Raw genomic sequence first — 12,702 nt, forward strand, 5'->3', positions numbered from 1 at the left:
AATAAATCTCAAATCAACGAGAGCTTAAATCCATAAGACTCTCAATTGGTTCTCTCTCTAGAGACAACACAAACATACTAACATTTTCATCAATTCATCAAAAGCTCCTAATGAAATAAAAGACTAGCTAGTTATACTAAATAAATAATAGAAGACCCTATTATTACATAAATGTCATTAATGAGGCAAGGGTCTTATTTGGCTAGTCTTGTGGAGATGGAAATCTTGAATTTGCGAATGTGGCCTCTTGCAAACCTAGCCTTCCTTGCTCGTTTGGCCCCTTCAATGTGCATCCATCTCCAATCCGTCCTCCCATGCTATCATCCACTCTTGGACTTCCCGGACGTCCCATGACAACATCTTTGAGGCAACTCGGCTTGTATCATCCGTGGCAGCATTACTTTGTATTTCCTCCCTATAACCGTTTTTGTTTATCCATTCCCGGTAAGGATAGCCTTAAAAGCGCCGAGAGAGTACATCCCTACTAGTTTACTTATATTGAGAAGGGTTATTCAAGTTAAGGTGATATTGTCCATGTGTTTGTAATATACTATCTTGAATCGTACTATAAAACATTATTTACGAATATGATGATTTGAGTAGTTAATTCAAAGTCCTAAAATGTTATGCAAAGTTCTATTAAAAACTAGAAAATTGGAATACAAAACTGAAAATTTAAAAATAAGATTCATTGCAAATATCATCATACAACTTTTTCTATTAATTGAAAGGTCAAACAATGAATACAAGGAAATAATGAAATTCATATATATATATATATATATATATATATATATGACCACGAAACCTATTTTTTTTTTCCTTCTTTTTTTTTTTGGCAATTTCTTCTTCATTATCTTCCTTCAACTTATGTTAAAAAGGCTAAAAGACTATTATCTCTCCCCTTTCCCCATAATTAACATTAATATGCATTGATGTCCCACGACTTGAAATTTTCCGGCAGAAACTCATTTCAATTATCTCTTCCCCAGAATTAATTTTATCAATAGGTATTAATGTTGCTGTATTAAGGACAGGACACCCCCAACATATACTGTCGTGTTTTACGAAGCCAAAATTGTAAAGAAATTGATTCGATTAAATTTCAGTAAATAAGAGGAGATAAGCAGGAAACGACTGCACTTTTAATTTTCTACCACTTCCATCTATAATCACCTCAACCAAATTCCAAAAAATAGTATAAAGTCAGAATTATGTGACTAATCACGGGTAACAAGCTGGCAATATATAGTTACAGAGATTTATTTATCGCTAATACTTAAGAAGTAATGAGTAGTTACTTGAAATATATAGTATCTTTTATCCCTCAAGTTTATACCGGGCAAAATAGTTGAAACGAGAAACAATATATAAAGGGCTTTCATCTTCACGAAATACATTTAATCTGCAACCAAACATGAGGTTGTAACCCAAAAGTCAAGCAATTTTCCATATTTGGAGAACAGCCAGATGTTAGAGGCCTATATATGATACAAATGGGCATTGGCAGTATTGTTATAATAGTGGTGTCCGAGCTAGCTTGTTTTTTACTTGCTAGTTGCTACCTCTCACCAATACAGATATCGAGTAACTCTATTCACTATCCACTAAGGCTTAAGCAAAGAGAAATCATGTGGCGCTTTTTGAGTTTTGGCTAGACGTAAAGTACATTGAACTCAAAAATGAAAACATCAGAGACAATTACCTTAATATAGTGGTTTATCAAAATCAAGCATGACCTTCCTTTCACAATAAGCACCATAATCAAACAGAAGTTACACGCCATTTAATAGCCTAAAAGTGCATCACTGAGTATTTTAATAGAGCTACATGTACACACTACACAATGTCAAACCCCACGCCGCCCTCCTTTCCTCCTCCACTTCGAGTAGGGGAGGCGGGAGAGAGTGTACGAGCAAATATTCCTAAGAAATTCACCTGATCAGTGCAGCTTTGCTACAAGCTGAAGTTCCTACATATCTTCGATCACAACAATGGAAGACGACACAATAATTGTGTCTACAGTCTATTCTACAAATAAGTGTTATTAGGTATCCTCTTCCACAATTTTTCTTCTGTACTATTGCCATCTTTTGGAAGACCTAACTGCAGAACTGTTGCCGGAAGGGGGTTTTTTAGAACCTGCGAAGCATAGAGAGGAAAAAGCAAAAGTTGGTACTGTTTATGGCCAAAAATAAGAATGCTTTAGAAAGAAGGAAATAGTGAACCATTATTGTCATTTGTGTTCTCTAATTTGGAGAGCATATCAAAGAAGGAAAATAAAGGTGAAAACCAAGAACAAATGAGAATCACATACTCGGGACTTTAGGGGTGCTCTTCTTCATTGATGACAACCAGGAAGATCCTGTTTCCACCTTCTTTTGTGTGGGCCGTGGAAGTTTAGCAGGTACAGAGGGCCTGAATCATTTACCAACAAAGAGAATAAGTAAGTTCTTTTAGATTTGATGAGTACCTTGGATGTCTTTAACAATGGGTTCAGCAGCAAAATTTAACATTCTGCTTTTCCCAAAAACTGTAAGCCGTCTTCAACAAATACTCTACTAAGAAGAGATGTGATCTAAAAGTCATGTAGTACATTTAAACTTGGAAACGATGACTTATGGCATCAAACTATGAAATGCTCATTCAGAATGTAAATGATGCATATCTTTGATATTTTTCTGTGAAGCCAAAATATGGATCAAGAAATGAGAAAAGGAAAAAGGGAAAATTCTAATACAGATGCAGCTAAAGCACATTTTCAACACACAAAGATAAAAGATATGCTGACATCTCAAGCTGAGGTGCTCATGGGGAGACAGGAGATTCCACAAATGATTCAATAGTCAAGAAAAAAGCCATCTAACTGTAAGGCAAGACCGGCCAAAAACAGTGTTATCAAAAGCGAAAAGCGCAAAAAAGCTCTAAGGTTAGCTGGGGCTTTAAGCGCAAAGCGCAAATAAAGCGTGGGCTTTAATGAAAAAAGGCGCAATGGTGCAAAATACAAATCTATATATGTTTAGTCCAAGACTAATAATAATAAGCATGAATAACAAATATATGGACAAAAAAATTGTAAAAATATTACGATAAAGTGAAATATGAATTATCTAGTGTCACCCCTTCAAGGGAGGCTCATTGGCAAGGAAAAGTATGTCTTAGAGCCTTGATGATGACACTGAAGCGCACATAAAGCGAGGCGAAACGCTCAACATGGTTTGTGCCTCGCTTCAGGGCTTAAGCGCGCTTTAAGCTCGCCTTTGACAACACTGGCCAAAAAAACAATCAGAGAAGTCATAATATACATATATTTGTAGAATACTCACTTCTCTGGGGTCTCTGAAGGTTGCTTTGCCGTTTCTGGGAAAAGAGTGTACTCTACGATACTATTGATTGAACCATCAGTCTCAGTTCCCATTGAAAGTACACCATCAGATATGTCACTTAATCTCTCTTCAGAATCTGCATCATCAAACCCGATGAGCACCACGTCTTCATTAGGATTTTTAGCTCCTTTCACAGTGTCTTCGCCCAGATTTAGACCAGCATCTACTACAGCAAGCCTGGATTGTCTAAAGAAATCTCTGTGATGCCTAAAGTCATCCATTGATTGCTGAGAACCAGTGTCAGATTGTCTGTCACTGCATTCTGAACTATTGTCCGCGTCAGAAGTAGCTTTCTGAGTAGGAGGTCCTGAGCTTCTCTCTCCAGAAAATATTTGGCTTGCTCGTGGACCACCTAAAGAATGTCTTCTTGGAGAGGCAGAGCCATGCCTGGTTGAGCTCACACTGCGCCTCTCACCATTACCATTAGTTTTGGTAACCCGCAGCCTCCCAATTTCCTCATCCTTCTTTACAATTGTGTCCTTTAAATTAGCTACCTGAAAATTTACTATTTATCTTCAATAACAAAGGAAATAGAAGCATAGCAAGCATCATAAATCTAGTGTACTCATACTCTAGAGAAGAGCTAAGAATAGAAGATTAGCATTAAGATGGGAACTTAATCGTAGATCCACAAATGTGATGTCGGATTCACAAAAAATAAGTAGACAGTACAACAGTAGATGCATGCAACATAGAAAAAGTAAGAGCAACTAGAATAACATTATTTAGAGAACTGCTGATAGAACATGCCCTGATGTACCTGATCCATAAGCTCTTTAACACCCCGACCCTCTTTATTATTTCTTGCTGCACCCAACTCCACTCCGGACACCCTCTCAGCAAACTTCAGGGTGCTAATGGTTTCTGAGTAGGATTCTACATCAGGATTGAGCTGTACAAACATAAGTGTCTTTGCCTGGCCTCCTGTAACATGAGATGAGCGAAAATAAAGTAAATAATGGCTTAGTGGGAAAGAGAAGTAGAACTCATTTACAGAGTAAAAACAATATATTTAAATTTGAATTAACACGGAGAAAGCGTTTAACTACCAAGGGAGCTTTGAAGAACTTGTGTTAGTTTGCTATTTCTGTATGGCACATGAGCACTTTTTTGTGCCAATGCAAAGATCACATCTCCAAGAGCAGACAAGGATTTGTTTATATGTTGTGCTTCCCGTAAACGATCCCCTGTGGCTTCAGAGCGATCCACCCTTTCACTGCCAGCCAAATCTACCAAATGTAGGCAACCTCGTAGAATATCATTTGTTTCCAAGTCTACGCCACGTACATGAACAGTGAGGATACTGCATCATAATGAGTCAAATAAATAGGATGTAACAGAAAAAAATTCAGAATGGGATAAAGAGCGTTAGTATAAGAGATAACCTATGTGACCGACTGCTTCTTTCATTTAAAGCAGTAGCACCAACAGCTCTATTCATTAAGCCAATATTCATTAATTCTAAAACATTTGCAGTTGATTTGACTGGATGCATGCTAGCATCAGGGACAGCTAATCCATTGGGTTGAGTGGTACTCCAAATCCCAAGTGTGCGCTAGTTAAAGAAAACATTAGGAAATATATGGCATACACATTTAAAACATCTTCACTAACTACTAAAAAAGGAAAACTTGAAAATATTTATATAACGACGTCGAAGCAATAGTGCTTCAAGGAAATAAATGTGTAAAAAACGAACAAAGAAAATGCAAATAATAAAGGCATCAAAAACACGAATAGATTTTATTAACAAGGATATCGTTTCTGAGAAGCATCACTGCAGAGCAAGTCACGCACTTGCTCATTGTATATCTCAACCATTTGAACACCAACTTCATACGCGATGGAACTTTTCCTACTCTGGGAGATGTTGAATAGATCATTCAAAGCTCGATAATTGACTCCCCAATCCTCCACCGATGACATGCTGGGCCCACTCTGAAGGCAATTAAAAGGGACTAGGATAAGTAGAAGTAAATAGCCATCGGTATCTACTAAATAAATTTTCTAAAGATGGGCATACCATGGTATACGTTTTACCGGAACCAGTCTGACCATAAGCAAAGATGCAGACATTGTACCCATCCAAAACAGACCTGATTAATGGCTGAGTGTCCCGAAATACCTCCTCTGAAATATGCTAGAATTAGAAAGAAAAATGGCAAGCATTGGAAAAAGGTACTATCTTTCTTTTTTTCTCCTTTGTGACGAAAGTAAAGGATATTTACATATTAAGTACTAATTCTGTATATCAAGCCAACAAACAAAATCATCAAACCTTGGGTAACTGCAGGCACAAAGACCTTGTTGAATTTGAAAAGACGGTGACTCTCTTTCCCGGGTTTGGAAGGATTAGTGACAACCAGTTCCCCATTCTCACCAATGTACTCTATGGTTGTTAATTTTTGGCTTTGGCCCCGAAGGAATGGCCTTATCCGACAGTAAACTCTAATGTTACCTATCAAAAATGACATTATGTTAGGGAAACATCATGTTGCACTTAAATAACTAAGTTTTTCACATTCCATTTGACTAACCTTTCAAATCTTGAACTTCGTTGTACAACTTCCTATTTTCTTCAAGCACTGTGTGATAATTCTGAGCAGCATCAACCAGCCCCTTAAGATTGAACCCTATTAATCAAGAATACATCCATAAAGATTAGATTTCAGGATCAAGAAGTACAAATATAATCATAACATTCAATTCTCGTTCTGACCAAAGTGGTTAAGTTCTTCGATGTAAACCTCCTTGGTCCTCATCACCTCCAGCCTTATAGAGTCAGATGCTACCCTCAATTCCTGAGTTATTTAAGAATGTCATATTCCTAATAACTTTTAGTATGAGCTGTTACGATTAAAGTCAGACGCAAACCTGCAGAGATCCAAAATGAGAGTCTATGAAGTGTTTGTAGCCAAGCTCTCTCCTTTTCAATTTCACCAATTTGGATTCTGAAAATGCCTCAAGTTCTTGTACTTTCTTTGTTGATTCACTCAACAGACGTTGAAGTTCCAGTATCTTGTTCTCTAACTCAACTCGAGTTTGCTCGGCTTGTGCTTCCAATTGTAACCGATCTTTTTCATGTGCTTGTTTGGATGATTCAAGCTCAGCTATCAATGAAGATATTTGCATCTTGTAGTGATCATTCTCTTCCATTAATCTGATTAACTCTCTCTCTTGAAGTTTTTCTTTCTCTTCAATTTTGGCCTTCTCAATCTATAGAAGAGAAGTTAGTTGGACTACATGTACAGTAAAATAGAACCACATAACAGAAAACTATATAAGCAGCATTGTCAATTCAACATGTTGTAACAGGCATGCTAATCAACATCACAACAAAATAAACGAGTAAAAATAAGGGAGAAAGTTTCTATCATAAATCATAATGCATCCGTAAATTAATCCCCCATCAAAAAGAATGACAAAATTTGAGCCTCTATGTTTGAGCTGAAATTTGGATTTATTTCCTCTAGACATTCATTGTCACATTGTGTGTTCACCAAAATCGTTATATCTGGAAACTAATATAGAAAGTACAAGTAATCGCACATTCTAAAATTAATACAAATTGTTAAAGAGAATCATAGTAAAACTATTTGACTCTCCATTAGTAACTAACCTAGGAGATCCTTAATATTTATGTATGAATAATGTTCACAATATTTATGGAAAACAATAGTAGTATTTCTCAATCAAAATTCTTTTTTGAGACAGTCTCTCAATCAAAATTCTGACATTCACATATAGGTATTTTTTTGGATCTATGAGTATTAGCGAAGGAAGAAGGGGGATTTGAGAAATAATAAGACACATTAACCTTAAAGCAGTCATCTCCAACGTCCCAACTCAAAGGGTAGCAATGAAAGGCTACTGTACTAACACATAACTAAGCTAGTTTTCAGTGTCAAAGTAATACAGGAGAATAAAACATTGTCAAAACCCCAAAAAGCTCTCAATATTACCAGTGGAAATTTGGAAACAGAACAGAAGACTTAGTATGAAATAAATTCAGCGTGTATTTTTTTTTTTTTTTGATGACATGGGAATCCGCAGCCGCTACCCTTCAGGTGCGCACAGGGTAAACCCAGCTCCTGTATAATAGCTCGCAAACCACACAGGAGAGATAACCCGCACTAGGCAAGTCCCGTGCGACGAGCTCGACCCAGGCAAATCCCCTGCTGTCGTAGGCAGGGGTTTTCGAACTGAGACCTCCATGATGAAAGCCCCATGCTCAACCAACTGAACCACCCTTGCGGGTAATAAATTCAGCGTATATATTCAGTAAAAACATCCAACATATGCACCCAAATTTCATAAAAAGGCAAGAAAGCATGCTCTTTCAAGTCAGAAATTAGTAACTTCTTCATAAATTTAATATGCACCTTTATCTGTTGAAGCTTCTTCGTAATAACCTGGAAGATTGAATGAAATGTGAAGTTCAATAAAAGAATAGATAGAACAAAAAGAAGAAAGAAACATGTTTTATCAATAGTGATAATTATACCTCATGCTCCTCAGTGGTCCCCACTGCAAGGGTTTCAAGTGCTTTAACTCTTGATTGATATCTCTCCTCACGAGACTTGTACAAACCATTTTGCTGTAATACCCCGAGAGACCCACAATTCGTAAGCCCTTTGCATGAAGTTCATAAATCAGAACTGATAATTGGAACACTGGTACCTTTCTCAAATTATCAGCTTGTTTTGAAACTCGTTCTTCAATCTCTTGTACGACCAACTTTACCAGGGAGGCCACACACTTAACAAGTAGTAAAAGGATATCAGTAAGTACATTAAGTATCAAATAGGATCCAGCAAAAAGAAATTTGTTATTTTTCTGTCCCCCTGCTGTTCAGTTCATCTGTCATACCTGAGGTATATCCCCATTCTTTCTCTCAATGCTGTCATCCAAAATATTACTCACAACACTGAAAAGTGAATGAGTGGAGGCACTCTGAAGATAAAAGTCAGTTCAATAAAGGAAATCTGAAGAAGGCACAAACAGTATAAAAGAAAGTGATGAGTTAACACCAAGCTGAAGACCTATTCCAGCATTACCTCTAAGCTGTTTAGTTTCATCAATTCTGAGATCTTAGCAGCTGGAATATCAGCTAAACCGTGCTTTGATTGGATTCCATCAAGAAATTTACTCCCAGCAAGATTATCTGAAAATTAAAGCTTAGGTAAGTGAAAGAAGTAAATCTACAGCGGAAAAGATTACAAACAATGAATAATGCGCTTAAAATATTACATGAAATTGGTACATCTGACACAGATAAGAGGGAAAAGAATCCATAAATTCAACAAAAGAATTTTTTTGATGCACACTGTTCTGCAAAACTAGTACAGCTTTTTTGCATTTCCAGTGTTCAGCCAACTAACTAAAGAGATTATCAGGGAAGGAAAAGAAAAAGAAAAACAGAAACAGGAGCAGAAGGAACATTATAAATCTTTTGGAACTAAGCTTTAGCTTCGCCCAACGGTCAAATTCTATATTACAGTGTTAGGACAGAGTAAAGCAGTTTTCCAATAGTTGGATAATATAGGGAAAGGACTGAGAATATCAAAAACCTGAGATACTGAAAGATATGGAAGATTTACCTTCGGTAGCCCCTTTGAAGTTAAGAATTTCATTTAAACTGGCTGACTCTCCATTTTCAGTTGCAGCTTCTGGATTCATGATAAACTTGATATATGCTTTTGCAGGATTATTATGGAGACCACTACCAGTAAACAGACAAGAATATGTTGCCATATAAGTCAGCTCGATTTTGGATAATTGTGAAGGAGATGATCAAACTACTAGAACAAAATATACTAGCATGACTACATTAACAGCTATTCTTCAGCCAAAAGCAATGATAGGCAAATAGGGTTGATACAATTACAATAAGATTAGAAAAGTGCTATTTTAGTCAAATAAAAACAACACATGCATTATTTTTTTGACTTTCATTGATATAGATATTTCCAAACAATGCTTTGCACAAGGAACTGTGTGATTTTATTCAAGTGTCTGACATTTCCATCAGGACAGGAAAATCTTGCCTTGGATTAAGATTCCCAATGAGTTATGAGCACTATCAGACATCATAATTTCTTTCATCGTGAGTGTCTATCTATCTCCATAAGTATCTCATTCTCCATTTTTTTTTAAATGGATCAAGAACTATGAATGTCAAGGATCAAATAAGTAGATCGACAATTCTCTCACTAATAAGGCAAAAAGTTCTTATGGTTATTATACTTACCCCAAAAGAAAGTTCTTTAGGTTATTGTACTTACCCCAAAAAAGAAGTTCTTATGGTTATAGTGAAGCTGCCAATTGTAGCAACGTGGGTTATAGTTTGAAAAACCTATCTTGAATCCACAACAAAAATATTTATGACACTTGTTGTTCTTGTACGTAATGTCAAATTGAAGACCGAAAAAACCATTACATCATTGCCATCTTAGAATCATTTTCCTTATTTGGAGAAAAGGTTAATGTGGGTTAAACCCCATTTAAAACCTAATATAGGAATATGATATCATATCATCTCATATACATTGTTTTAGTTTAATGAAAAGTGTAAGTAAACTGATTAAACTATTTTATAGAAACCTACTATTTGAAATGTTGGATTCATACCAACAAAGCTCACAAAACATGCACTCCTGGCAAAAGTTAGTCTTTATATCATTCCAGACTATTGTGGGAGCTAATCTAAAAGTTCAATCAACTAGATTTCTTTAGTAAATTAACTCCATAACTGAGTGGTAGAAAACAACCTAAACGAACATGTTCCATAGAGTGAGCAAGTAAATTTGACATTTCACTATGCATATAGTATGTAAAGCTAACTTTATCCTATTTGATTCTCTAGTAAAAGATAACACAACTGAGAAAACCGATAACTTTAAACAGAAGATTGACATCTTTGCTGAATACAAGCAGATCTAGAGCTTCCAACCACTATATAAATTAAAAGCATAGAATGGAAAAGTAGAAGTAGCAACAACAACTACTACTATGACTCAATCTCACACTAGTTGGGGTCAGCTATAATCCTCAATATTAAGAGAAGAATACAGTCAGCTGTGTTTTTACACCCCCCCCCCCCCCCCAAAAAAAAAAAACCTAGAATTGGCAGCTCCATAAAAAGAGATTTATCCAAAACAAGGAAGATTTTAGGTTAAATAACAAAACTTGGTACCCCAAATCAAGAAACCTCACTTACACACACACACTGCACAATAATGCTGAAATAATCAACACCCATTTTTCTATCTTCTCCCTTTAAAATTTCAAGTGCATTCTTCTACTCAAAATGCTAAAAATCAAGAAACTTTAAAAACTACATGGCCAAAAAAAAGCCCAAAAAAAAAAAAAGAAGAACATTACTCAGATGACACCCAAAACAAACTAGGCTACAATTGGCAGGTGCATACAAATAGGCAACGGCCTGAGCTACAACAACAACATACCAGTGAAATCCCACAATGTGGAGTCTGGGGAGGATAAAATGTATGCAGACCTTACCCCTATCTCGGAAGATAGGGAGGCTGTTTCCGGAACAGCCTGAGCTAGATTTAACTAAAACAAGGAAGATTTATAGTTAAAGAACAAAACTTGGTTACCCCAATCAAGAAACCTCACTCACACACACACACACACTGCACAATAATGCTGAAACAATCAACCCCCATTTTTCTATTTCCCCCTTAAAGTACATTATTCCACCCAAAATGCTAAAAATCAAGAACCTTTAAGAACTACATGACCAAAAAAACACCAAAACTCAAAAACCCCAAATGAGTCAACAACCAAAAAAATTAAAAAAGAAGAAGCCATTTTGAACAACCCCACATCAAGTAAAACCCTTAAAAAAATGTTACAAAAAAAGAAATGATAATGTTGGTAAGATAACAAACCAGAATGAGCTGAAATGTACAAGATCTTGAGAATTTGAAGCTAATTAAGCGAGTGGATCGAGGAATTATTGAAACATTTCACTTGGTTTTTGTAAAGTAGAGATTGAATCTCTGAAATTTGAACACTTTTTTGTTTTCTTGAAATAATACCGGTTTTTTTTAGAAGCAAAGCGACTATGATGACATTGAAGATGGGGCCCCCCTATTTCTTTGGAATTCTTTTGGGTTTGGTTTCAGGTTTAAGTTTACTATTTTTAGAATTTCAGAAAAAAATTAAAACAAAAATAAAATGAATTATGTAATCTAATAATGGTTTAATAAAGAAAAAAAAAAATCTAAAAGTGGACTTTTACTTTTTCTTCTCCGTACATGTTTCTCATGGCTTGCTTGATGTAGTTCTACTACTAAGGTTCGGTTATTTAAAGTTAAAGTTTTGTTTAGATATTCAGTTTAAATTTTTTAAGTTGTATTTTTTTTATAGATATGAAAACTCACGTTATGAAAATTATCAAAGTTTTCCTAATTCTTATATAATTTTACCAAATGAGCAAATTATAGTTCATAACAAAATTAATACGCTACTATAAGGCATTTCTAAAATTACAACATCTATTGGTTGAATTTTAGTTCAATAAAAAAGAAAATTAAAAATGAGTAGTACAACTGCTCTTTAATATAATTCTCCCACATGATACGGAGAATCTCTTCACGTCGAGCATGAATTTCCGATCATATGACCGAGAAGACGAATCAACATGGCTACTTTGAGTCAAGTTTTACATTTAAAAAATATATCTGCCAAATTATGGATCTTTTTTTTTTTTACAAAATATAAACTTGTGGATTAAGTTTTACATTTTAAAAATCTTGAAATGTCAAATCCTACTTTTTGGTGAATTGAGATTTCAGCTCGTGATATGAAATTGACGTTGAATTTTTGTGCAAATTTCATAAACAAACGATGATTTGAAATCAAAATATGAAATCATGCTTCCAAATCCTATTGTCAAACGCCTACTAAATATTTTCAAATATTTTTTGATAAAATGTTTCATGTTAAATATGTATACGATGTCATGAATTAACGTTTTAATCTCTTCATTTCAATTTATGTAATATTCTTTCTTTTTTAGTTAGTCCTAAAAAATTCTATATTCAATAACTAATTAACTTTAAACTTCTTATTTTTACCCCTAATGAAATTTTAAGGCCTCAATGTTTATGACTTTGTTTTGACCACAAACTTTAAAAATCTTTAAAAAAAATTGTTTCATTCTTAAATTCCGTATCCAGTCAAATTCTCTATAAAGATGGGATGGAGGGATTAATATATCTATAAGGTTTTTTTTTATATATTTGTGTTCTTAGTAGTCGACCTCTTTTAAAATGTCATTCCTTTCATT

General features: G+C 35.1%; 1 protein-coding gene across 1 annotated transcript; it reads right to left on the reverse strand.

Moving 5' to 3' along the window:
- Nucleotides 1-1,718: 1,718 nt before the first annotated feature.
- On the reverse strand, nt 1,719-11,498 carry LOC132634904 (kinesin-like protein KIN-14J). The gene is made up of 19 exons (XM_060351071.1): nt 11,300-11,498; nt 8,987-9,108; nt 8,444-8,550; nt 8,256-8,339; nt 8,067-8,144; nt 7,891-7,983; nt 7,769-7,798; nt 6,261-6,602; nt 6,106-6,187; nt 5,924-6,019; nt 5,665-5,844; nt 5,410-5,516; nt 5,145-5,324; nt 4,772-4,935; nt 4,436-4,689; nt 4,147-4,310; nt 3,327-3,880; nt 2,318-2,418; nt 1,719-2,142 (listed from the first exon to the last, which is right to left on the reverse strand). The coding sequence occupies exons 2-19, from the start codon at nt 9,063-9,065 to the stop codon at nt 2,081-2,083; spliced, it is 2,757 nt and encodes a 918-aa protein (XP_060207054.1). The 5' UTR covers nt 9,066-9,108; nt 11,300-11,498; the 3' UTR covers nt 1,719-2,080.
- Nucleotides 11,499-12,702: the final 1,204 nt, after the last annotated feature.

The sequence above is a fragment of the Lycium barbarum genome, chromosome 4 (genome assembly GCF_019175385.1).
Source record: "Lycium barbarum isolate Lr01 chromosome 4, ASM1917538v2, whole genome shotgun sequence".
NCBI classification, from domain to species: Eukaryota; Viridiplantae; Streptophyta; class Magnoliopsida; order Solanales; family Solanaceae; genus Lycium; species Lycium barbarum.